The 27,524-nt window shown below is 39.6% G+C and overlaps 1 protein-coding gene across 2 annotated transcripts in view; it reads right to left on the reverse strand.

Moving 5' to 3' along the window:
* The window catches only part of NFKB1 (nuclear factor kappa B subunit 1), a 122,651-nt gene that overhangs the window by 24,963 nt on the left and 70,164 nt on the right, over positions 1 to 27,524 (reverse strand). For both annotated transcript variants that reach the window (XM_070790823.1, XM_070790822.1), the window contains exons 6-11: positions 26,117 to 26,265; positions 14,068 to 14,231; positions 11,919 to 12,077; positions 10,466 to 10,570; positions 7,946 to 8,037; positions 5,844 to 5,982 (exon numbers count right to left, since the gene is read on the reverse strand). In XM_070790823.1, the coding sequence (XP_070646924.1) occupies positions 5,844 to 5,982; positions 7,946 to 8,037; positions 10,466 to 10,570; positions 11,919 to 12,077; positions 14,068 to 14,231; positions 26,117 to 26,265 (808 nt within the window). The remainder of the gene's footprint in view (positions 1 to 5,843; positions 5,983 to 7,945; positions 8,038 to 10,465; positions 10,571 to 11,918; positions 12,078 to 14,067; positions 14,232 to 26,116; positions 26,266 to 27,524) is intronic.

The following is a 27,524-nucleotide window of genomic DNA, read 5'->3' on the forward strand; positions in this document are numbered from 1 at the left end:
TTAAAGGGAAACAGAAAACACCCAAGGAGGAAGAGATGCCAAATTTCAAGAAGCATTATATTTATTCCAATGAATACGAAGACCAAGAACTAGCCTCAGAGGGACCACAGAACAGTACACACCCAATTCTTTCTGGAATAGATTAAGTCCCCCATGTCATTCAAGTTAGTGAGACATTAGACTGCCCATCAGAGACGGAGATACTGAAAAAACTGAATGAGAAAAACACTACTGAGCATTTTCACATGGTCATACAAAACAACTGTTACTAATCAGCTAACATTTACTATGCATCTACAGTGAGCTAAGTGCTGTGGATAAAGAGAAGTATGACATCATGCCCTTGCTGTCAAGAACCCTCCAATATAATTTTAAGGTTTAGGGGAAAGACAGAGAGGACACGAAAATACTATGTATGTTAAATTCATGGTGCCAACTAGGGTTCCAGGAGTTTAAGGGAAGACTTCGAGGGAGTACCCATGAGCTGGAAATTCAGGAAAGACTTCCAGAATCAACCTTCCATTAGCAGGGGGCAAAGGGAAGATGCTCTGGGGAGGGGATGCAGAGAGAAAGAAACAAAGGGACCAATGTACGCTGCACGCTTATGAGAACAGCAGGGCATCGGTTTAGCTGAAGTGGAAATTTTCTACAAGGAATTGGTGAGAATCGGGGCTGAATGGGACCACATTGTCAAGCACCTGGACTGTGAACCTAAGGGATTTAATTTACAGGCAGGAGAGCCATGCAGTGTTTCTGAACTGGGGACGCTGTGGACAGGGTGGTGTTTTAGGAAGATCAGTCTGGCACCAGTGCATGGGTAAGAAGCAGAGACAGGACAGAAAGTGACAGAAGCTGCTCCTTGGTGGTCACCATGAGAATAAAAATGGGTGGATCCCAGAAAGACAAGAGAGGGATCTGTAGTCGTTGGTGACTCATGAAATGCGTGAGGCTAAAAAGTTTAAGACCACTACTTGACTAAAATGCAGTGATGCCCGCTGAGATTTTTGACTGTCCAGGTTTGATACTGTTTAGACCTTTCTCCCTCAGTCCTCATGTGATTGCTCTATTTTTCTCTCGCTTCTCACCAGCCCCATGGCCCCTCTGAGTTCTGCCAGCGCCTTTGTGGTCTATCGTTGCATTCTTGTTTCTTCTTTCTGTTTCCCTTTCTTTACCTTCTCTGATTTTCCCACCATATATTTTTTTCTCCCTTCTCTCTTTTGAAACAAAGGAGTGAAAGAAGCTTTTTGGGTTTTGTTTAATAGGGTATTCTTTTTTTTTCAATCAGCAGCGCAATACTTAACAATTGTCCTATTTCTGGTTCTTCAGGTCAGTTCTGGTAATTGTTTATGTTCAGAAAGATCTTCAAAATTTCTAATTCTGTGGTTGTTTCAGACATCTCAGGGCTAGGAAGAATGCTGTTGTTTACTGATTATCTCATGAACATCTAAGGGCAGTTGAAAGATGAAGCAGGGGAAAGTAGGGTAGCAAAGTATACTTTAAAAATCATCTTTTAAAAACAAATCCTGTCCAGACTCAGGAAAACAAAAGCCAGCATGGGTCAACTTTGACGAAAACATGCTCCCACTAGAAAAGGGTGACTTCAAAGTGGAAAAACTTGAACAATTTCCTTATCAAAAGGTTTTGGACAGATTTACAAAATTTCTCCATAGAGAAATTTGTATCATAACTAACAGAATTATTACTCATCCTATAAACTGTTGATCTTACATGAGATATTTGTTCATCAGTAATATGAAATACAAGAGCAAACCAGACAACACATTCATCTTCAGAAATAAATACCCACTGACATGCTTTCTAGCAAAGAGATCATTTGGTATTCCTTTTGACTTATAAAAAGGGACAGTCACTGGTTACATCATTGTAAAATGGGAATTTTTAAGAGTCAATTTAAAAAATATTAACTATCCTACAGTCATTAAGATGTCAGTGACAAGAAACAGATACAGTAAACTCCACAACAAGCTTTTTTAAAATAAAAGAACCTGCAGTCTGAATTCCTACGGACTTGAACATGGGGACTTTCACGCTGGGTTCACACAACCTTGTGGTGTGTTTCTGACAGTGGACTGTGGGATGTACTATGAAACATCAATCTATTCTAAAAGGGCTCAGTACAAGCTCTTCTTTACAGAAGAGGAAACCAAAGCTGGGATGTTAAGGGACTTGTAGAGGTCAGGGCAGAGTGAAGATCAGATGCAAGGTCTACTGAGCAGTCCATTATGTCATCGCTTTTTGGGAAACACTCTAACACATCTTCACTTCCTTTAACAAAGGATGACTTAAGAGAACAGCTTAGTTCACAAAATGTCGGTACAACTCTAGCCTCTACCACCTTTTGCTGTGCATGTGCCTTAAAAGGACCTCATTCTTGCTCTCTGGGTCCTAGTTTGCTAGTAAAGAAAGATGTCTGCATTTATCCTGACCATCCCTTTCGTAACTGAAAGATTGCAATCCTATTTCTTCCTAATCCCCATCTTTTCAGACTGAGAAGTCATTTTGGTCTTTCTTTGCTTTTGTACAAAGGCTCCTCAACTATCTTCTTCCCTTGCCAACCATCCCTCTCTTGATTATTTTGATTGTTTCCTTGGACCCAACAATCTCCATGACATTTTAACGAGACACAATGGCAGTGGCCATAAAGGGTGCAGAGTTCAGGGCTGGATGATTCTCTGCAACAAGAGGAGTATTACATATTGCTTTGTCTGTTGTCCTGCTCGGTGGCACCCAACAAGTTACTAGTGTTTGGGATAAGGACGGCAAATTAGTGGGTCAATCAGTAACTCAGGTCTCAGATATTTAATAAACACCTTCTGTGTGACATATATTGTTTGAAATGTAGCAATAAACATGAAAGACCAAATCTGTGATCTCAAGAACATTCTTTCTACTAGAAGTACAAATAACAGGCACATAAATTAATCGGTAAGATAATTTTACATATTGATAAAAATAAGTGAAGAATATAAAATGAGGTAATGAGCTGGACAGTGACTCCAGGAGCTGGGGGCAGTGGAAGGTATGTTCAATGACTTCTGAGAAATGAAGACAGTGATTCTTTGGGTTGTATAGTTTGGATTCATTTCCATACAGTTACTCTGATGCTAAATGGCCTGCTACTTTTCCGGCCAGTCACAGGTCTGGTGTGATTATTTCCCCTTGTGATTATTTCAACCTGGGATTTTATAATCCAGAAGTTTTTATAGACTAAGGTAATTTGTTATCTTCAATAAAACACTTCTAATCTCACAACAGGGCTTCCCAGGTGGCGCTAGTGGTAAAGAACCCACCTGCCAATTCAGGAGACGCAAGAGATGTGGGTTCAATCCCTGGGTTGGGAAGATCCCCTGGAGGAGGGCATGGCAACCCACTCCAGTATTGCCTGCAGAATTCCATGGACAGAAGAGCCTGGTGGGCTACAGTCCACAGGGTCTTAAAGAGTCGAAAACGACTCAAGTGACTTAGACCACGAACACCATTTCGCAACTCAATCCCAGTACGTACTGGCCATTCTTTCTGTGGAGCTCAACTATTAACTCTTATTTTTCCAGGTGGTTCTTTTCATACTATTTGTATAGATGGGATTTTTAGTCAGTGATAGCCTGGAAGGTAAGTGCTTCTCGCATAGAAGTGAAGTTTTGAACTTTCAGGAGACCCCAACCCAAGACAGCTCCTACTATAATAGAGTAGCAATAACAGTAATAGTCTGATCTACCTTGCTGTATCCATGCACAGATACCACTGGGAAAGAGACTCAGGCAGCCTAGAAACCAAGTTCAGCTTTGAATATTTCTAGGCTCATACATGCGTAGGTAGTCTGAGTTGCCTTTATTTAACCAATTCTCTGTATTGGAAAAATTGACATTAACTGGAGCATGTTGTGAGGGAAGAAATCTATTTTTTTTTTCCCTCAGAAAGTCCAAAAAATTTGCCCTGTTTCTGTTTTGTGTCTACTTTTCTAGAAGGATGTTAATCCAAAGCGGGCAAGTGAGGAGAGGTGACCACTCCTGGGGAAGCCAAGTGGGCAGGGCTTGCCACCTCATTTTGCACAGAGCTGCTCAGCTTTATACACTGGAATTTCACATGAAATTTTATGTACAGATAAAAAAGGAGATAAAAAAAGTCTTCTCTGCCGACAGTGTTTTCAAACCATCAACAAAATGCTCTATGAACCTGACCCATCTGTGGCGATGTCACAAGCTCAGAAAAGAAGAATGCACGGAACCATTTTCTAAATGCTCCTGCCACAACATGAATTCTAGGAAAAGCAAGCCCTCTTAGAAGATCAGCCATCACATGCTGCCATCACAGGATCAGCGGGCGTGTGCGCTGCTGCTGCAGCACCTTTGCGGCTTCCAACCTCAGCCAGGACCTGGGTGCCTCGTCCCTCCCCACTCTCACTTCCCCCTAGTACAGGGCCTTCTAATTTTGTTTGTGCCACAGCTTCTTTTGCAGCCTGGATCTCTTCTTAGGATCATAGTTTTCAGTATGTAAAATAGAAAACAGAATTACAAAGAAACCCAGTTGTTTTAAAGTACATTTCTATCCATGGACCTGCAGAGGAGTCAGTGGACTCCAGGTTAACAAATACTCTTGGGGCCTGTTACACTCTTTTTGAGAGGATTCTCATGGCTGAATTTCCCATTCTGCCCGCTTGGATTCCAGTCCTGTCTTTTGAATGGCCTATTTGGAATCTGCCACAGGAACCTAAAATGCAATGTGATTTAAACTGACCTCTGCCTTTGCCCACCCAAATCTACTTCTGCTCCACTGATCCTTCATCAATCCATCCACATCACAATCTTCCCAGGTGAGAATTCCTAGAATCATCTATGACTCCTGATTTTCTCCTTCACTTCTTACCCCAACTAACAGCTGGGTCCTCCTGACATCATCACTGCGCTAAGATCTTCACTAACCTCTCTCTTTCTTACTTGGATTCTTGCATTATTCTTCTGACTCACTGCTGCCCAGACAGTGTCTTCAGGGTCTATGTAGAGAAGGCAGAGGCATCATTCTGAATCTAAACTGGCTTGGTCCTTCCCCTTTCCCATTTCAAAGCACAATTCTGTAGGCTCCAATCACAGCACCCCAGAGCCTGGCCCTACCTTCCTTCAGGAGTCCATCTGGGTGCGCCTTAGCCTCACTTTTCTCTGAACATACACTAACTGTTCCTAAGCCAGGGAAACCCTTTCCTTCTCTGTGGCACACTCAACTACTGAAAGACATGCCCAACTTTCATGACTTTGAAGAAGCTTTCTTCTTGTGGCTTCTTCAGAATCTAGGGTTCTCTCTCCTTGGCATTATCCTATGTTTTTATGGCTGTTTTACTTTCAGAACTACCAAAATAATAATTTGCATTATAGCAATTTAAGGAGACTATTTTCTCTCCTTCTTGAGGCATCCTTCGTGGGGAATAGAGTGCTGCCTTACCATTGTTATAGCTCTGCACTGCATGGTGGCTGAGTCTTCTGTGACTCAGTGAGGCCAGTGGCTGATTCTCCTATTCAGCAAGCCTTACATTTTCATCTCAACTGCCTGACCCCTGAGTTATTCAATATATGATAGATTCTCAAATTCAAAGAGAAATTTTAAATGCTCAACCCCATATAAAACTCGGTGGAAATAACATTATTTTAAAAGGCTAGACTTAATTCTATGACCCTAAAATCATATATTACTTCTTTCTTCTCTAAAAAGAAGTACCATGGACCCATGGACCAGTTACTAGGAGGCTGGTCAAAGGAGGTGACTGCCTGACCTCTTCTCAACAGCCTGTCCTCTTGTTGGAACAAGTGCAAGTGTTTAAATAACCGAGTTACCTTTGATTTCAGGATAGTAGAGGAAAGGTTTTGGTTCGCTAGTTTCCAAATCAGATTTCCTCCGAAGCTGGACGAACACGGAGGCTGGTTTTGTAATGTTGACATCTTTATACTTTGGAGTTTTGAAGACAATGGCAAACTGCAGGATACAAAGATCCAAATGTTGGAGTAGGACTACATTTCTTTTACAGCAGTGGTACTCATTAAACACATTCTTTATGCCCAATGCTTAGACACAATGTCTTAAAAAAAAATACAACCCTAGAGAAAGTTCGGACAAGGCAATGGCACCCCACTCCAGTACTCTTGCCTGGAAAATCCCATGGATGGAGGAGCCTGGAAGGCTGCAGTCCATGAGGTCGCTGAGGGTCAGACACAACTGAGTGACTTCACTTTCACTTTTCACTTTCATGCATTGGAGAAGGAAATGGCAACCCACTCCAGTGTTCTTGCCTGGAGAATCCCAGGGACGGGGGAGCCTGGTGGGCTGCCGTCTATGGGGTCGCACAGAGTCAGACACGACTGAAGTGACTTAGCAGCAGAGAAAGTTACAACCTTGGAATTCTATACCCATATATTTTTATTAAATTGCCAATGTGAAACTGAAATATAAGATTATGCCAATGTACTGCAAATCCTCATTAGTTCACTTGTCTAAAGTTTCAAATGTCTTTCAGTATAAATAAACATGTGACATTGCATACATCCTCTTTTCCAAATTAGCCTTAAAAGCCTCCAAGATTATTTATAGCAATATCATAAAGACATAATGGAAAGAGAGAGAGGAGCATGGCTGGTACCACTACTGGCCTCCTGGCCAGCCAACAACCACAGCAAAAAACGAAACCCTTAAGGGAGACACTGTGACAGGGTCAGCATATGTGAGGTGAGGATGGCCAAGGCTCTAGACACACGCAGGGCATCTAACACCTCTAAGACAGCCTCCTTGACATCTGCTAGTATAAGAATAGTCAGGTTTAGTTTTTTTTTTTTTATTTCATCCACAAAATTAATGTTTAATCTAACAGTTATGCACAGAACCTTCCAGAGTTTCTTTATGCTATGTAAACATGAACACAGAATCTTTTTTATATACACTTTGTTTCGTATCTATCTTTTAAAAAATTTCAGTGTTGTATCTTTGAGACCTTTCCATGTTAGTCTGTATTCATTCTTTCTTAATAACTGTACAATATCCCCTCACATTTACTTAACTGGCCACTAGCTGATGGACATTTGGATTGTTTCCATTTTGTGTGTGTGTGAAAATTGTATTCCTCAATCACTCAGAGTAATTGTTAAGATGTGGACTGACCATTTTCATCTCTTTGTCACATACTCAGTTGTTTCTGGGAGATCTTGATTTATCATGATGATATCAGCCTCAACTAGAAGACTCCTCCTGTCAACACTCTTCATTAGAATACCCTTTTAACAGGTCTCCTCATGTTACTCTGGGAGAATACCGTTAAAGACTAACTGTGTTTCCCCCAAAGTCATATGATGAAGCCCCAGTAGTGTGGCTCTATTTGGAGATAGGGCCTTTATGGAAATAAGTAAGGTTAAATGATGTCATAAGGGTAAGGCCCTGATTGGATAGGATTAGTGGTCTTAAAAGAAGAGGCACCAAAAAAGAGAAAAATAAAAAGGAGAGATACCAGAGAGCTGCTTCTCTCTCTGCCACGTTAGGACATAACAAGAAGATGGCTGTCTGCCAATGAGGAAGAGAGCCCTCATCAGGAACCAACCCTGTCAGACCTTAATCTGGGACTTACAGGCTCCAGAACCATAAGCAAAAAACTGCTTTTGTTTTATTCACTCAATCTATGACATATGTTATTAGTCTGAACAGACTGGTGAAATACGTAACACATGTCTACTTAAGGATTTGAGGGTCACAGCCTTGCATCTAGGTGATCGGATACCTGACAGAGCTCTACCCATTATTCTAGGTAACTTTTCTGGAATACCTCCAAGACACAGTGCACTTTGATGAAAGTTAAACTTACCATTTTTCCTTTTTTATACTTGGAATCTAAGTACTGAATTTCAACAAGGCAGAAAACGTAGTACCATCTTCCTTACCATCATCATCCACTTACTTGTCTATGAACATCTGTGGGGGAAAAATCTCCAAATCCTTCCCAAATTCCACCGTTTTCCTCCTCTTCATAAAATCGAATCTGGATGTCATCTGTAAACAGTCACGTTCCGGTGTATAATTTCACACAGTATAATAACATTCATAAATGTGATGAAAAACAAAGCTGGTTCAAGAGTCTACCTACTATGTACTCAACCTTTTTTGAAAGTAATTCATATAAAATAGACTTCTAAATTATTTAAAAGTTTGAGTAAAATTTTTTTGTTACCATACTAATGGGCCCCACGTTTCATTTACAAGGACAGAATTCTAGATTTACCTATTCAATCTGAGTTTTCTCTTAATCAATCTTTGACTTTCCCACTTCTCGAACCCTAAACCAATTCACTCCCCAGGAACATGAAAGATAGTGAAGAATATCAGAATCCCAAAAGGTGGTTCACCTTGATACAGATTTATATAATAATATTTAACTTATATAAAGTTTACTATTTGGCAGACACTGTTCTAAGTGATTTTATATGCATATATTAACTGATTTCATCTTCAACTCTGTGATGCAAGTATACTATTGATATCCTCATTCTGCAGAAAAGAAAAAGAAACTGGAGTTCAAAGAGGTTAAGTAACTTATCTAAGGTTGAACAGTTAGTAAGGGGAGAGACCAGGATTTGAACACGGACACTGAAGGTTCAGACTCCAGGCTCTTAAACATCGTACTATGCTACCTCTCTACAATATTCTAATAGTCCCTATTGAGAAACTGCTAAATTACGTGTTGGTCTAGTCCCTTCGGGTTAAATTAGAATGTCTTAATTTCACACTTTAGTCATGGATTCTACTCCTGCAGAAACATTATAATATAACTCAAGTGAAGCATCTCCCTGGCTTCACTTCCTAATTCACAGGGAGGAGTACACTATGATCTTGCAAAAACTAAATGTATATTTCTATTTAAATAGAATTTTAGAAATATTAGGGTTGAGTAAGACATTCATAGGACTACCCTGGACCTAGTTATTCAGATTCTTTAAGCTGGGTATAAAACTTCTCTTAATTAGCTATTTCAATGTAATGATGATGACTAAGAGTCACATTTACAAATAAAGGTACTTAGATTGTGTTTACTCATAGTATGCACACCCAGGAATCTGGAAATGCACATTACTTGGATAGAATTGGCTAAAAGAAAGCTGATACCAGAATCTGCAGAGAAAGTGTAAACATTTTGGGGACAAAGATATACACCTTTATCTTAAAATCTGATCTCATTTTTTCTGACTTTTTATCTCAGAGGATTTAGCCTCAAAGGACAATTTTCTTTTTATAAAGCCATAGTTCTTTAAATAGGAGCTAAGTTTCCAGTTATACAGCTGCTTACTCTGAAAATGCTCATTAGAGTAAGCAGCTGGGTAACTGCTTGTAGTGAGTGTATCTTTATTATGGTATACCTTTCATGGTTTTAAAAATGAGTAAAGCTTGAGAAAATAACAATCTCTTTCTGCTTTTCCTAACTTATAAATCTTGTGCTATATCTACTGCTACTACTGCTACTGCTAAGTCACTTCAGTCATGTCCGACTCTGTGTGACCCCATAGACGGCAGCCCACTAGGCTCCTCCGTCCCTGAGATTCTCCAGGCAAGAACACTGGAGTGGATTGCCATTTCCTTCTCCAATGCATGAAAGTGAAAAGTGAAAGTGAAGTCGCTCAGTCGTGCCCGACTCTCAGCGACCACATGGACTGGAGCCCACCAGGCTCCTCCATCCATGGGGTTTTCCAGGCAAGAGTACTGGAGTGGGGTGCCATTGCCTTCTCCGGTGCTATATCTAGTGAGAGATAAATGCCAAGACCTTTGCTGAAAGCGAAAATTATGAAAGAAATATGCTCTGAGACTTTTCTTATAATGCTTATTCTTTCTTTTTTCTTAAATGACATCATAGTGTCATGTGAAGATATCCAGAGAAACTCTCAGTGTTGCAACAAAGCACTGTTAAGAGAAAAAAAATAACAATTTTACACTATGTAAAACACTTATCATGCGCATGTGTGTGTAAGTGGGCTATTATTCATTTATTTAAAGTTCACATATCGAAGTTTAAAAAAGCACTGAAATATCACTGATTACAATGATCACTATTTTCTTATTTCTCTTTATAATAAGGGAGACCTGGGTTCGATCCCTGGGTTGGGAAGATTCCCTGGAGAAGGGAAAGGCTACCCACTCCAGTATTCTGGCCTAGAGAATTCCATGGACTGTATAGTTCATGGGATTGCAAAGAGTCGGACATGACTAAGTGACTTTGACTTTGACTTCACTTCTGTTGAAAATTTTAAATGAGTTAGTTGTGTTAAAAAATAACATGGACAACTTAATTTTGGAAGAGATGAAATGTATAAATTTTTAAAAGGATAGGTTCTATGCCAGAGGAGAGATGTTACTTGGCTCACTGCCAAAAAGTGACTCACAAACACACTCAGAATTACACTTCACATCTTGAGATCAGAGCTGTATTTACCTTTCTGAACCTTGTCACAGAGAAGATAAATCTCTTCCCCTCCAGTTACACATCCAGCTGTCCTGTCCATTCTTACTATTTTCAAGTTAGATGCATTGGGGGCTTCTGTTCACAGGAGAAAAACAACAAACATCATGATTTATCCTCAGCTTCACATGCTAACCTCCTGTGAGGGACCTTAACCAAAGCATACTTAACCAAAAGAAAGTTCAAATAGATGCTTTCACTCATACTGCTATAACAAAAATATGGATAAAAAGTGCCTTCTGAAATCCTCAGAGCACTGCTTGGGCATGGCTCATTCATTATCCCCAAAATAGATAAGGCAGAAAGGAGCAGTATTCATTTCTCCCACGAACACAGTAAGAGACATTAATAGAGAAAGAGAAAGAACTTTTCTGATGTTTCAGGAAGTTCCAAGCTAAAGGATGTGTGGAATTTCAATTAGGTCAAGACTTTAACCCCAAACTTACATCCATGGTACTGATACACCATTTACAAGAGTCCTAGACATTTAGGGAAGTACAGTATTCTAAAACTATTAATTTTTATTCTATAGAAAAGAAAAATTAAGATATTATATTTCCTTTTCCCAAACTAAATTAGAATTCTGTGTGGTTAAGACATAAAAGTTTTGTGTGGTAATAGTATAAAAGCTTCCTTTTTTTTTTTTTCGCTCTAACAGCTGCATTTTAAAGTGATCTTTGGTATAGGAGCCTACAACATTTTATAAAGCTTTCACTTCCCTTTAAACCTGTTTAAATTAGAGAAATCAGTTAGTTGCTGTACTTGGGGCATGGAGTTTTCTACTTAGACTAAACTCTATGACCTTTTAATGAGCCTAAATACTGCCCTTACAGACAGTTTGGAAATATCTGTTTAATAAATCCCATGCATACCAAATAAGAAATCTGCATGGTAAATGCCAAAGACCACTGTAAAACTCTTCAAAAACTCCAGGAACTACAGATGGAAATAGAATTTTGAAGCCACAAAACATCAAAATATCTGTACTGCTCATTTAGCTAACCTGAAGTTCCCAAATGGATAAAGCTGTAACATGCAAGAATGAAAATGGGTAAGTATAAGAGTTATCTTTTATTAACTTCTCTTCAGAGCCCCAGCTATTTTTCCCATCTAAGAGCACCAGCAATATATCCTCATAGCAAAGAATTCATAAATAATAAGAAATTTGGCATTGCACGTAAAAGACTATAACAAACATGAGGAAGGAGATTTATTGAGCGCCTCACCATATTTCACTTTTAATCTTGACATCAACTTTTTAAGCTAGACTTCAGTATTCTTATTTTGCAGATGATAAACGTGAGGCTCCAAGGGATTAAGTTATTTGCCCCAGGAACCAGACCTAGTCAGTAACTGCCAGGGTGGGGATGGAAGTCTGTTCCTGACTTTGCAGCAAGCTGCCTCAGGTCAGGAGTCGCGTACTCACTGCTGTCATAGATGGCGTCCGACACCACAGGTTCCAGACGCCTCGTGAAGCTGCCGGTGCTGTCTGGAAGGAAAGCTGTAAACATGAGCCGTACCACGCTGAGGTCCATCTCCTTCGTCTGCTGAAGAGCTGCCTGGCGGATGATTTCTTTTTCCCGATCTAGGACCAGACAACACAGAGTGTTCATGTCCAGGGAAAGGTGTAAGTATGAACATTTTAGATTGAGTGCTTTTATAATGCCCCAATTAAGAATGTCAACTTAAAGTAAAAGTCATTTTTCTCTTTTGAAATTCTTCATATTGCTAATAAAATTTTAAGAATTATCTATGTCATCCAAACATAAAGGCATCAGAAGAAGGCCTGCATTGTCTCTGGATCACAGTGAAAACTGTCCTGTATGTGACAAATGGCCTCGTTCCTTTCCTGTTATCCCCTGACCTCTCCCAAGACACAAAGGGTGTGATGGAAATGGAAAGGAGTAAGCTGATTATGCCTCAGTTGTGTTGAGGAACGTGAAATTAGATATTTCAGCACTGATAAATATATATACACTATCATGTGTAAAACAGATGGTGGGAAGTTGCTAAATAACACAGGGAGCCCATCTGGTGCTCTGTGACAATCTACAGGGGTGAGGGTAGAGGGAGGGGAGACAGGCTCAGGAGGGAGGGGATTATGTATATAATCATGACTGATTGCACTGGTGTACGGCAGAAACCAACACAAAACTGTAAAGCAATTTTCCACCAATTAAAAAATAAATAAAAAATTTAAAAAGGAAATTAAATATCCCCAAAGCTGTATTCATCCCATAGCACCCAGCACAGTAGCAAGTAGGACTCAAAACGTGCAGTTAAGGAGCTGAATAACTCAACTGCATTTGGCTCCTTTCCCTCTGATGGAGCTTTCGTGTTGATGGACGTGACTGTACTTAACTTATAATATCATAAAAGGTGATAATTCAAGTGAAGAGTACTACAAAAGAGCTACAGTTGAAGTGATACAAAACCTCAAAAGAGGGGAGAATCCAGAGGCTTTCGAGCAGAAGAGACATTGCCCTGAATCTGGAAAGGATGGTAGAACTTGAACTCAGGAAGAGAATGAATAAAGACATCCCAGGAAGAGAAAGAATGTGCCAAGGAGAGGACGAGAGTAATCATGGTGCTTGTATGGAGCGGTTCAGTTGACAAGAAGGGGTGTTGTGGGAGACAGTTGGAAATGCAGACTGGGGCCAGCTCTCGAGATGCCTAAAATGCCAGGGTCCGGAATTTGGATTTTGTAGGCAACACGGAGACCCTGAATAGTGGTGACTGACGTGCAGGCTGTAGTAAGATCCGTCTGGTCAGAGGACATGAACCAGATTAGAAGTAGCGAGGAACACAGACAGCAACAAAAAATTGGCATGAGGAATGGAACCCCACAGAGCACAGAGGAGCTGGAGCACACACAGGATGGAGAGGCAGCAGGGGTGAGGACGGAGCCTCAAAGACGGTGTGAAGGTTTCGAGGATGAGTATCAGAAGACAGAACGCATTGATGGGAAGAGGATGCCTGCTTTTGGAGCACCCGAGTATGAACTGGTGGCAGGATGGCTCGATGAAAGGACAACACAGAAAAGCAAAAATGGCACATGTCGTGGGACAAAGACTGGGGTTAAAAGAAAAGACACAAGTAAGGCAGGAAAATATAAAATCATAGCATTGTTTTATGATAAAGAGGATAGCTTATAATGTGCCTGAGAGCACAAACAAAGAAAGATTCCTTATGATAAGGTGAGCTGGAGGAGTTATAACAAAGGAGGTGTTCTGTGAATCCAAATTCTGAACTGGTTTTGACAGGCTGAAGAGGGAAGGGTGGTATTTTAGGTAGAGGTGGGAGCGCATCAGTGTTTGAGGGGACGATGGGAAGAGGTGGGTACCAGGCGGAACCTGAGATAAAGCTGGAAAGGGGGCTGGAGTCAGGCTTGGTATGCTCGGCTATGGCAGTACAAGGTTATTCTAGAAGTAGCAAGATGCCATCAGAGGTTTCTGAGCAGTGACAGGGTGGGAGCAGCCTGGGGCACAGACTGAGGGTGAGATGAGCTCCAGGTCTGCACACAGGGGAAGGAGAACCTAAGCTCTCACAGGACCAAGGCTGGGAGGGACACTCACCTGTGAGCTGCCGGTCTCCTCCGCCTTCTGCCTGCAAATAGGCAAGATCAGGATGCACCAAAAGTCCGGGATTATAGCCCCGTATACAGGCATCTGTCATTCGTGCTTCCAGTGTTTCGAATACTTTTTTCTTTGTCACATGAAGAATACCCAGGTTTGCAAAGCTGGAGGAAACGGCAACAACAACCAAAAGTTAGGTGGACAGAAACTAGAGTCCTGTTTTACTTTAACAAAGTGGATTGAGAAAACAGGCACAGGCCCTCAGTCACACTATCACCAGCTGCATGCCAGGGCAGGCTGGGTTTTGCCACCAAATCAGGCTGTGGTAAACTTAGAAAAACCTTCTGGTTTTCAAAGCTTATTAGACTTGCAAATTATGATTCAGGGAGTGGGGTATGCATACCTTAATAGGAAAGTTTCACATAGACTCATTTTAAAGTATTTTCTAGGAGAGTTGTATAAAAGGCAATTTTAATTCCAGATATACTAACTTTACAAACTTTAAAAATATGTAAAACTATATTTGGAAGATTATTTTTTCCTTGTGGATCATCCTTGGGCCTTGATGGGATTTAAAGTCTACCTAGAACCCCATCTCCTCCTGGGCTATCTCTAAGGTTGGAATTATTTATGATCACTAGAATGTCTACCCTCCACATGCACTCAGTCTTGAGGTTCACCTGTAATCAGGATAGATTTTCATATGGCAAAGGTTACATATCTATAGAACAAAATATGCTCATTAAAGCAATTCAAGGGATTTCTAAGACAATATATGAATTGCTCCAGCAATTAATTCACTTTTTAAAATAAAGTACATGAAACAAAGAAGTGTGTTCAATAAATCTAATATAACAAATAAGCAACAAAACAAAACAAAACAAAACTGTACCAAGGAGACTCATTCAAATTCAACAAATATTTATTTTGCTCCCTAGTGCCAGGCAGTGTCCTGGGTGCTTCTGTCAACAGTAAAGGAATCTCTAACTTCATAGAGTTCATATGCTGCTATAACAACACAGAGAAAACAGGGCAACAACAGAGAGAAAACAAACAGGTAAGTTTTATAATTTAAAAGGTAAAAAGTGTTACCAAGAAAAATGAAGAAGGAATGGGAAACAGGAAGGGAAGAAGTAGAAGGCATAACACTTAAGATTTTAGAGACAGGACATCCCTGGTGGTCTGGTGGCTAGGACTCTCTGAGTTCCCAATGCAGGGGCTCAGGTTCTATCCCTAGTCAGAGAACTAGGTCCCACATGCCTAACTAAGAGTTCACATGCTGCAACTAAGACTGGACACAGCAAAATCAATATTTCTAAAACTAAAATAAATATTTCGGAAAATTAAAAAAAAATTTTTTAAAATAGGGAGAGGCCAGAAAGGGCCTCACTGAAAAGATGTCAACTGAGCCAAGACTTCAAGGAAATGAGGGTTGGGACATGGATATGTAGAAAAAGCATGTCTAAGATGGAAGGAACAGTAAAGTGCAGAGACCCTGAAGTAGGACCACGGCTGGTGTCCACAAGACAACAATGGTAAGGAGACCCCTGTGGCTCGAGTGAGACAAGCAGCAGTCATCAGCACGTGCAGCTGTATGTGAGAAGTTCAAAGAAATAAGCGGGGCACAGATCTTTTCAAGCCTCGTAAGCTTCTGTAGGGACCCTTCTTTTTCTCTGGCTTTTACTTGGAAGGAAAGAAAATATTAGTAAAAGAAAGACAGAAATATTATGACAACTGGATCAAATGAAATAAAGAATAAGACAATGTTGGAAGGCCAGATAAACTACACAAAGAAAATACATGAGGTAAAGGCAGAATGAGATGAGCACTCAGACAGAGGCTCAGAGATGAAATGAGACAGGGGTCCACACAGTGATGAAAAAATGTAGGACAGCTGAGACATACAGAGAGAAGAATATACAAAATATAACCTCCTGGAGAGCAGAGGTATCTGGTGCCAAGAACGGTGCTTGACACCAGGTGTTTAATAAATGTCTGTTGGATGAGTAAATGCAGGAATTAATCCAGCACAGAAAAATATGCACTATGACAAACTGCTAAGTGAGGAGAAACAGATTCTCAGAAAGAGCACCTCCATATTCTGGCCCGTTAGTCCTTACTACTATACAGGACGTCTGTAACGACAGCAAAACAAGGCCAGCGCCAAGGCAATGGCAATGACAAACACGGTGCAGCACTTTACACTTCGCCGTCTATAAAGGGCTTTTCATGTAATTATCTAATTTGATCCCCGTGGAAAAGACATCATTGTTATTACATGAAGTGTTAGTCGCTCAGTCGTGTCCGACTATTTGCGACCCCATGGACTGTAGCCAGCCAGGCTCCTCTGTCCATGGAATCTTCTAGGCAAGAACACTGGAGTGGGTTGCCATTTCCTTCTCCAGGATTATTACATGAATAATAGATTTACTCTGGTAACAAATGAAATAATACAGAAGTCAGTCTTCTGCTTTAGGTAATAGTAGAGCAACGAAGACCATTAAAGCTTCTCACTCTAAACAACAAAAAATAGTTTTCATACCCTGGACAATAGACGGCTTAGGACAGCGAACCTAGAGGAAAGGAAGACAGATAAGGTGAGTCTTAAAATTATGCTGCACTAATATCTCAAGAGAGCTTCCAGGCTGCAGCATAGGGAGGGGCAGCTTAAACAGAGCCTGCTGATCTCCCTGAGTTGAGGAGACAAAGGAGACCAACAAGGCTAGAATTCATGGGCAGACACCAGTGAGGAAAGAATCCCACACAGAGAGAGACACTTAGAGCATGAGTGCGGGGAAACGACCCAAGGCCGGGAAAGGAACCATGGGAAGCACCGATGCAACTGCTCCTGGAGCACACACAGGGCTAGAATGGTTCAAGAAACCTTGTGAAACATGAAGGATTAGAGTGGACACTTAGAAAGACATTGCCTTAGTAATGGTTTCAAGTTAACCCTAAAGTCTGCTCTGGTCTCCCTAAAAACGCTTAAAAGTCAGTCTAGAAAGGGCCAAACTAGTCTCAAATTTAACTGTATCCCAATGCTCAAAAATATTTGCAAGATTCCCCCAAAAGCCTGTAGAGATGAAAATTACAATGTTTGGGAAGAAAAATACACTAGATGAAATTAAGAACAAATCAGACACTATAGACAAAATGTTTAGTGAACTTGAGGACACAGTAATAGAACTATCTGAAATGAAACAGAAAAAAAGTGAAAAGAAAAAGAACAGATCATTCATGAGCTGTGGCACAATTTTAAATGGCCAAATACATGAGGTTGATGTTCTAGAAGAGGAGGGAAAAAACAGGAGTGTATGGAAAAAGTATTGGAAAAATAATGGCTGAAAAGTTTTAAAATTCAGTAAAAATGGAAACCCAGAGATTCAAGAATCTCAATAAATCACAAAGAACAAGAAACATGAAGAATATGACACTAAAGCTTAACATAATCAAGTTGCTGAAAACTAGCAATGAAGAGGAAAAGTAAAAAGCTGATAGAGAAAAAACCTGACACATGACGTACGGAGGAATAAAGATATAAGAATGACAGGAGACTTTTTGGAAACAAGGAAAGCCAGAAGACAGTGGAGCAGTGTATTTTAAGGACATGCAAGAAAACCCTATAATTCTACACTCCTCAAAAATATCTTTGAAAAACAAAGACAAAATAAAGACTGTAACATGTACAAATTGAAAGAGGACAAAGACAAAATAAAGACTGTAACATGTACAAATTGAAAGAATTTAGCAGCACACCAGTAGTTAAAAAAAAGAAAAATTGAAAAGACGTCAATACATGGCTAAGTATAAAATATTTTTTCCTTATTTAAAAGTTTCCTTAAAAGGTAACTGATAATTTAAAGCAAAAATAAAAAAACAATATATGGTGGGATTTATATTAATAACATATGCAGATATAAAATATATGACATAATAACAAGAAGGCCAAAAGAGGGAAAATGAAAGTATACTGTTAACATGCTATAAGTAAACAGGTATAGTGCTATTTGAAGGTAGACTAGGATAAGTTAAAGATGTATAGTATAAACATAAAAAGATTGCTAAAAAATACAAAGAGGTATAAACCTAAAAGGAGATAAATGAAATAACAAATAATCAAATAATCTAAGAGGCAGGAAAAGAGGAAAAGAGGTACAAAGAAAAGATGTGATAAGCAGAAAACAAACAGCAAGATGGTAGATTTAAACACAGCCATATCAGTAATCATATTAAACAAAAATCACTTAACACCCACTAAAAGACAGAGAGTGTCAGACTGAATAGAAAGACCCAACTATATGTGGTGCAAATTTATTTTTAATATAAAACACTAAGCAGATGGAAAAAATGTTTCAAGCTAACATTATTCAAAAGAAAGCTGAAGTAACTATGTTAGTCTCAGTCGAGGTAGATTTCAGAGCAAAGAGTATTACCAGGAATAAAAAAGGTACTTTCATAATGATAAAGGGATTGATTCTTAAGAGGACATAAGAATCCTAAATGTTAATGCATCGAATAAAAGAGCTTCACAACATAAGAACCACAATCTTATAGAACTGAAAAGAGAAATAGATGCATCTATGACTATAGTCAGAGATTTCAATACTCTTAATAATTGATAGAGCAGTAGAGAGAAAATTAGTAAAGAGACAAAAGCCTTGAACAAACAACCTCATTGATATTTACAGAACATGCATTCAATCTGATCATGCTAAACACTCTTTGTAAGTGCACAAGGAACATATACCAAGACACCATATTCCATCCAGAAAACAAGCTTCAGCACATTTAAAAGGAGTCGACTCATACCAAATACTTCCTTACCACAGTGGAACTCAACCAGATATCAGTAACCAAGTTACCTAGGTAAGAATGTATTTAAATCAAGACTGGCCACGTAATAATTAATTGTTGAAGGTGAGTGATGGGTACAATGAAGGCTCATCATGCTAGTCTTTCTACTTTTGTACATGTTTGGAAATTTCTATAATAAAATGCAAAACAAAAATGAGAGCAGACATTATTATTATTAGCTCATGAAACAGAAAAAACTGAGAGGATCATAGATGTTAACAAACGAGAACACAAAAGGGCACAGTCACTTTGGAAAGTAATTTGGTGGTTTCTTATCAAGATAAATGAACCCTTAGCGCAAGTCCCTACAATTCCATTCCTCAGTATTTACCCAAGCCAAGAAAAATTACAACTTCTGTTCACACAAAAAAGTGGCTTTATTCTGAAAAACTAGACACAAACCAAATATTCTTCAACAGGTAGATAAACAAACTGATATACCAACACAGCGCAACAATGTAACACTACCTAATAATTAAAAAGAATAAACTACCGATGTACACAGCAACCTAGAGGAATCTGAAATACATTATGCTACGTAAATAAGCCAGATTCAAAAAGGCTACACACTGTATTATCGCATTTGTGTGTCATCATGGAAAAGGCAAAATTATAGGGGTAGAAAACAGACCAGAGGTTGCCAGGGCCTAGAGTTGGAGGAGAATTGGACTCTAAAAGGTCACAGAGGGATTTTCAGGAGGTGATGAAACTATTCTCTACCTTGACTGTGATTATACTAGTATTTATCAAAATTAGAACTGTACACTTTAAAAAGTGAACGTTACAATATTTAATTTCAAAAATTTAACGAAGAAAGGTTATCACTGCTAATTGGACTGGAACTACAATCCTGCCTCTTAGTCAAAATGCCATACATAAATGGCTTTCAAAGTGTACTCTCTAGACCAGCAGCATTACCTGAGAATTTATTAAAATGCTTATTCTTAGGCCTTATCCCAAGCTTACTGAATCAGAAACTCTTGGGGGTGAGGCTCAGCCATCTATGTTTCAGCAAACCCTCCAGGTGATTCTGACGGCCCCTAAAGTTTGTGAATCACTGCAGCAGCAGTAGCTCTACACAATGACCAGGCAATGAGATCAGAATCTCTGGACACAGGGCTTGGCATCAGTATTTTTACAAAGTGATCAAAGATGACTTTATTTAGCAGGCAAGTTTGAAATCTGCACTATGCCAGACGTTTCCATCATTATAATCATCTGGGAACTGCCTCTGCCCTCTGGCTAAGATCAAATTCCCAAGTCCTTGCATTGGGATTCTAAAGTAGCTCCTCCATCTGGCCTTTCTTCCTCTAAAATATTGATGTCACAGCAGGCCAGAGACTTAAATGCAGCCCAACTCAACTGACAATACACACCCAAGTCTGGAAACTGGATATTACCAATCTCAGTCCAGATCTTGTCCATTTTCTCCAAATAGCTCCTTTTCTGTGTATTAGGTTGAAACAGTCAAGTCAACTGTTTTGGATCTACAAAAACAGCAGTTTAATGTGGTCTGCCTTACTTCGCCTCATTTCTCTTCTGCATTTTATATCTATATATCTACTTTGAGAGCTTGCCATTGGTATATGCTGGAAATATTAGTTAAAAAAAAAAAAGAAAAAACTTCACATCTCTCTAAATCAGGGCTGCCAGGAAGCAAGCAGAGGGTGTGGTGATTATTGGTGAGGAAGGTGGCTTAAAGCAAAGTCAAGTAACAGTTTCCATTGAATGCATATTTCAGAGAACGAAAATGTTGTTGAAACGAACTGCTGATATTTAAGATTGAAAATAAAACACCAAACTAAGATTATTTTTATGAGGATAAGCACTAAGGGCAGACTAAAGGAGTACAAAATATTGACAAAAAGTCAAAATTAAAATTAGTTTAAAAAGTTACAAGGACTCACTCCTCCACATTAAACCTATCGAACTTAAAATCATGACTTAGTTATCTAAAACATGAATATTTTAATATAGGTAACAAAATACCTTGAGAACTCAGGCTGAGAGTTAAGAGAAACACTCCAAGGAAAGGTCATTCTTTTGGCTTTGATAATTTGGTTTTGGTAAATAATAAAGGTTATTTATCTGCTCGGGGTCATTCTCCATGTCTTTTTTGATTATGTTGGATTGATGCCCTGCTTATGAATCTATCCTCTCAACCTAAACTGTTCCACTGGAAACAGCTTATCAGGGTTCCATTTCTAGTATTGACAAGCCTGAGGAGTAACTCTGGCTGTCTTCCTAAATTTCTCTATGTGCTTTTCTTAACTACAAGTTAGAACTAAATAAGAATAATCGATGACATCCTTTAAATACACATGTGCAAGTCGGCTCACGTTATTTCATAAGACTACCTAATGTTAGTTCAGTATAGAATTTGGATGTTAAGGGCCTGGAGGTAGATTCTGTGGCCTAACTCTCAGACTGCATAAGAGAAGAAATTCATGTCCCCAAGAGGTCATGCATATTACCCCTAGTCCTGCAGCCGAAAGTGACAGAACTGCACACAGAACTCTGGTTTCCAGACCACTAGCACGAGACTCTTTCTACTAAAATGTGACAGGTTCTCATATTAGAAACTTAACAAAAAATAAGCGAGACAAATGAATCATGAAGGAAATACTGTGTTTTGGGAAACACTCTAGGCAAAAGTTGCTCTGTTAAAAGTCAGATTATGAAAGGAGTACCAAGGTTTCACAGCACTCTGAACAGGAAAGGCTACTGAATCTACATGGAACATGGAACAACGGACTGTTTCAAAACTGGGAAAGGAGTTTTCAAAATTGGGAAAGGAGTATGTCAAGGCTGTATATTGTCACCTTATATTGTCAACTTATATGTGGAGTACATCATGCTGGGCTGGATGAAGCACAAGCTGGAATCAAGATTGCCAGAAGAAATGTCAATAACCTCAGATATGCAGATGACACCACCCTTAAGGCAGAAAGTGAAGAAGAAATTAAAGAGCCTCTTGGTGAAGGTGAAAGAGGAGACTGAAAAAGCTGGCTTAAAACTCAACATTCAAAAAACTAAGATCATGGCATCCAGTCCCATCACTTCATGACAAAGAAATGGGGAAACAATGAAAACAGTGACAGACTTTATTTTCTTGGGCTCCAAAATCACTGCAGATGGCAACTGCAGCCACAAAATCAAAAGACGCTTGCTCCTTGGAAGAAAAGCTATGACAAACCTGGACAGTGTATTGAAAAGCAGAGACGTTACCTTGCCTACAAAGGTCTGTATAGTCAAAGCTATGGCTTTTCCAGTAGTCATGTATGGATGTAAGAGTTGGGCCATAAAGAAGGCTGAGAGCCAAAGAATTGATGGTTTTGAATTACGGTGCTAGAGAAAGACTCTTGAGAGTCTGTTGGACTGCAAGGAGATCAAATCAGTCAATCCTAAAGGAAATCAACTTTGAGTAGTCATTGGAAGGACTGATGTTGAAGCTGAAGCTCCAATACTTTGGCCACCTGATGTGAAGAGCTGACTCACTTAAAAAGACCTTGATGCTGGGAAAGACTGAAGGCAGGAGAAGGGGATGACAGAGGATGAGATGGTTGGATAGCATCACCAACTCAGTGGACATGAGTTTGAGTAAACTCCAGGAGTTGATGATGGGCAGGGAGGCCTGGCATGTTGTACTCCACGGGGTTGCAAAGGGTCAGACACAACTGAGCGACACCACCAGCACCTGAATCTAACGTAACTCTCATGGCATCCTCTTGATTACATTTTTAAAAATTTACTTATTTTTCAATTGAAGGATAACTGGTTTACAGAATTTTGTTGTTTCTGTCAAACATCAACAAGTATCAGCCATAGGTATACATATGTCCCCTCCCTTTTGAATCTCCCTCCCATCTCCCTCCCTACCCCACCCCTCCAGATGGTTACAGAGCCCCTGTTTGAGTCAGAAAGAGAAAGATAAATACCGTATACTAATGCATATATACGGAATCTAGAAAGATGATACTGATGGATTTATTTTCAGGGCAGCCATGGAGAAACAGACATGGAGAACAGACTTATGGACACAGGGGGCGGGGAGAAGGGAGAGGGTGAGCTATATGGAGAGAGCAACATGGAAACTTACAATACCACATGTAAAACAGATGGCCAATGGGAATTTATTCTTGATTACATTTTTAGTAAAACTGCACAGTATTTAAAAAATCCTGCAGAGCTATGACCAGACATCTTTATGACCATATTTATAAGTTCAGATGCTCAAACTGTTTGTTGAATGAATTCTTCCAACTACAGAACCTGCTATGCCAGCACTAAAACAGAGTAAGTAACGCATTTCCTCACTTTCCTTGGAGACAGGGAATTTACTTTGACTCCTGCCGTAGACCCCAAGTTAAATAAGTATTAGTTCCTTCTAAAATCCTCAAAGACTACTAAGGCAAACCATAGAAACACCAAATTACAGACAACATACTGGAATATTTATAATAACAAACATTATTAGTAGGGAACTTCATCTATAATTTCCTCTGAAGCATATGATTATCACACAGATTAAACAGGACCGAAGAGAATAAACACTTCAGACTGACAGTAGCCTATTGGAGAAAATTTGCAGAGATACTAAGTGACCGATTTGTCTGAAACTCTGACATTTACCCTGCATTTCAAAGCTCTCCAGAGGTCAGTCAGCAACTGTAAGGGTATTCCAAAACAGACCATGAACCAACTGTGACACACGACAGGAAACAGACCAGTCTTTTAAGAGGATGTTGAAATGAGTTCATTTAAAGCACAGTTGAATTTTTCAAATCAATTTAGGCTTCTTCCTCCAATCTAGAGTCTTTTTTTCCCCTGACATCAAAAGAATCAGATTTTAGTGACTTAAAAGAAAGCTCTCTCTCTAGGTTTTTCACACTTGAAAATTTTAACAGTCAAACAAAGAAATACCCAGGAACATGAAAGCTCAACCTCCCCAATACCAACCAACTTGAAACCTGATCGGAATTCAAAGCCTGAAATGTTACCATGAGCTTAATTACAGTTCATTTAAACAATTCTTTTCTTTTGAGTGAATAGTCGAGATTAAATGGCATTTTATCATAAACTACTTAAACCAGTATTAGGAAGCCCTGAAAGATATTCCTGAAAATTATACAAATTGAATTGAAAATTTCTTTTAAAATTGAATTTATTTCTATAATACTTCATTCATTAAAAATGGCTTGTTTGAGGGCTTCCCTAAGTGGCTCAGTGGTAAATAATCTGCATGCCTATGCAGGAGACACAGGTTGAATATATGGTCTGGAAAGATCCCACCAGAAGACTTTTTAAAACAAGAAAAAAAAGGCTTGTTTTATCTGTCTGACCAACCTTAAGTGAATATGTCACTTTATGTTTACATTTCAAGTCTACTGAAAGCCAAAACAAATTTGTAATTCTTGGTTGTGCACACTTTTCCAAAAAATTGAAGTACGGTTGCAATATTATGTGTTATAGGTCTACAATATAGTGATTAAAAATTTTTTTAGGGTGTGTGTGTGTTGCATGTTAGTTGCTCAGTCATGTCTGATTCTGTGTGACTCCATGGACTGCAGCCCACCAGGCTCCTCTGTCCGTGGGATTCTCTAGGCAAGAACACTGGAGTGGATTGCCATGCCCTCCTCCAAGGGATCTTCCCAACCCAGGGACTGAACCCAGGTCTCCCACATTGCAGGTGGACTTTTTACCATCTGAGCCTTAAGGGAAGCCTCACTTACAGTTATTATAAAATACTGGCTATGTTCCCCATGTTTTACAATGTGTCCTTGTAGCTTATTTTATGCCTAGTAGTTTGTACCCTACCCCTACCCTGTCCCTCCCTCTTATCTTCCCTCTCCCACTGATAACCACTAGTTTGTTCTCTATAACTGTGAGTCTGTTTTTTTTGTTGTTGTTGTACTTACTGCTGCTGCTGCTGCTAAGTCGCTTCAGTCGTGTCCGACTCTGTGCGACCCCACAGATGGCAGCCCACCAGGCTCCCCTGTCCCTGGGATTCTCCAGGCAAGAACACTGGAGTGGGTTGCCATTTCCTTCTCCAATGCATGAAAATGAAAAGGGAAAGTGAAGTCGCTCAGTCATGTCCGACTTTTAGACTCCATGGACTGCAGCCCACCAGGCTCCTCCGTCCATGGGATTTTCCAGGCAAGAGTACTGGAGTGGGGTGCCATCGCCTTCTCCGTCGTACTTACTAGTTTATTTTATTTTTTAGATTCCACATATGAGTGATATCATACAGTATTTGTCTTTCTTTGTCTGACTTACTTCACTTAGCGTAACACCTTCCAGGTCTACCCATGTTGATGCAAATGGTAAAAGTTCATCCTTTTTTATGGCTGGGTAGCATTCCATTGTGTGTGCATGCGTGTGTACACAGCACATCTTCATAGTCCACTCATCTGCTGATGGACAATTAGGTTGTTTCCATATCTTGGCAATTATAAATAATGCTGCCATGAACCCTGGGATACATGTTTCTTTTTGAATTAGTGTTTCTGTTTTTATATAACCCAGGAGTGGAATTGCTAGGTCATATGGCATTTCTAGTTTTAGTTTTTTGATAAACTTCCATACTGTTTTCCACAGTGACTGTACCAACTTACATTCTCACCCTTTTTCCCACATCCTCACCAGCATTTGTTTTTTGTATTCTTTTTGATGATAGCCACTCTGTAGGTATAAGTAGTACTTCATTGTGGTTCTGATTTGCATTCCCCTGGTAATTAGCCAGATCAAGCATCTTTTCATACACTTGTTGGCCATCTGCATGTCTTCTTTGGAGAACTATCAGGTATTCTGCCCATCTTTTCAATCAGGTTGTATGCTTTTTTGGACATTGAGTTGAATGAATTGTTTGTATATTTTGGAAATTAAGTTCTTATGTGTCATATCATTTCTGTGCATACTTTTTAAGCAGCACACAACTGAAATAAAACCCACTGTCTGCACAAAATGTTCACAATGCAAATCTATAGTCAAAGTTCATTAAATGAATCATCAAGGGTATGAAATCATCCATAAAGTATTGATTTCTGCTATAGCTAGTTTTCTCAAATTTTCATATTCTAAGACTCTCTGAGGGTCTTGCAAAGACCCCTGATGAAAAGGGCCTGTCCAGTCCCAGCCCGCAGGGGCCGTGTTCGATCTGCGCCTTCCTTCTGCAGCGACACGCATGCTCACTTACCCGACCACCATGTCCTTGGGCCCGGCTGTCACAGTGCAGACGCCATCCTCACAGTGTTTTCCCACCAGGCTGTGTGCATGCAGGTGGATGTTTTTTCCATTTGTGACCAACTGAACAATAACCTTTGCAGGTCCCACATAGTTGCAGATCTATATAAGAAGCACATTTCCAAGTTAGCATATCTGACCATATCACAACATGGGAAAATGCTAAGACAAGCTAATAAGTAGAAAAAGTATGATATCAAATTAGGCCTTTCTAAAAATATGTGATGAACAAATAATGGGATGGAAATAAAACACGAGTGGTACTTGTTTCGGGTGTGAAAGATACTCTTCAAGAAGTAGACCATTTAAAATGCATACGTCTTGTTAAAGTTGGAAGGAAGAGCACATCTCGGAGTGTGCTGTGTAGCCATTAAGCACCCTCTTCCATTAACCAAGAACACGTTTTCATCTGCACTCATACTGCATTTTATGTCATAAATGCTGAGTGCAAGATCAGTGAAAACGGGACTGGGACTGACTGACTGATGGAAATCAAGAGAAGAAAAGAGGTGAATGGAAAGAGTCCTTCCTAATCTGCCATGAGATTAGGCAGGAGAGAGTCTTGCCCAGGGACGAGGCCACAAGGGTTGGCCATGGACACCCAAGCTCATGGCCTGCAGTGATCTGTTTCTTTAATTTAAAAACAGTATACTCCCTAAGTACAAATCCTTAGATCTGACACCTGTTTAAGCTCTTCTTTTAAAAAATCAGATTTCTCCATTTAAAGTAATTTGTATTTTTATTGTTATACCTTTAAAATGATGACAAGAGTAATAGAAAGGAAATCCCATGGAGATGATGACATTTTAAGTAACAAGAGCTTGGGCACCATTTCTCCTCTAGCTGGTCCTCCAGCCTCCTACAGTAGATCACAGATTCTTTCCTTGAGAAAACCACAACACTAAAATCATACTAACAGAAAACATCAATGACCTTATTTTTACCTTCTTGAATATTATAAGTCAGAATCCTCGGATAAATTCACCAAAACTGTTGGAAATGCACTCTGTTTCCTCAAATGGTGAACAGCCATCCTGGTTTGCCTGGGACTAAGGACATTTCCTGGGGTGCAAGACTTTCAGTCTAACATTGAGAAGAGCTGGTTACTCCATCTCTTTAACTCATATTATCTCTTCTTGAGGAAGCGTATGACTGACATCGAGGAGCTCCCAACTATGCAATCATTGGACATATTTTAATCTGCACAAGCAGCCCTTAGCTCAGATGAAAAACTAAGTATACACATATCTCATGTGGCCATAGATCCTTGATGGATGTCTTTCTGATATAAACTTGAGGAAGAATCTATACTTGCCAGTAAAATTTCTTGGAAAAGGACAGAATCCCTTTCAACTCATCTA

This window comes from Bos indicus, chromosome 6 (assembly GCF_029378745.1).
Source record: "Bos indicus isolate NIAB-ARS_2022 breed Sahiwal x Tharparkar chromosome 6, NIAB-ARS_B.indTharparkar_mat_pri_1.0, whole genome shotgun sequence".
NCBI classification, from domain to species: domain Eukaryota; kingdom Metazoa; phylum Chordata; class Mammalia; order Artiodactyla; family Bovidae; genus Bos; species Bos indicus.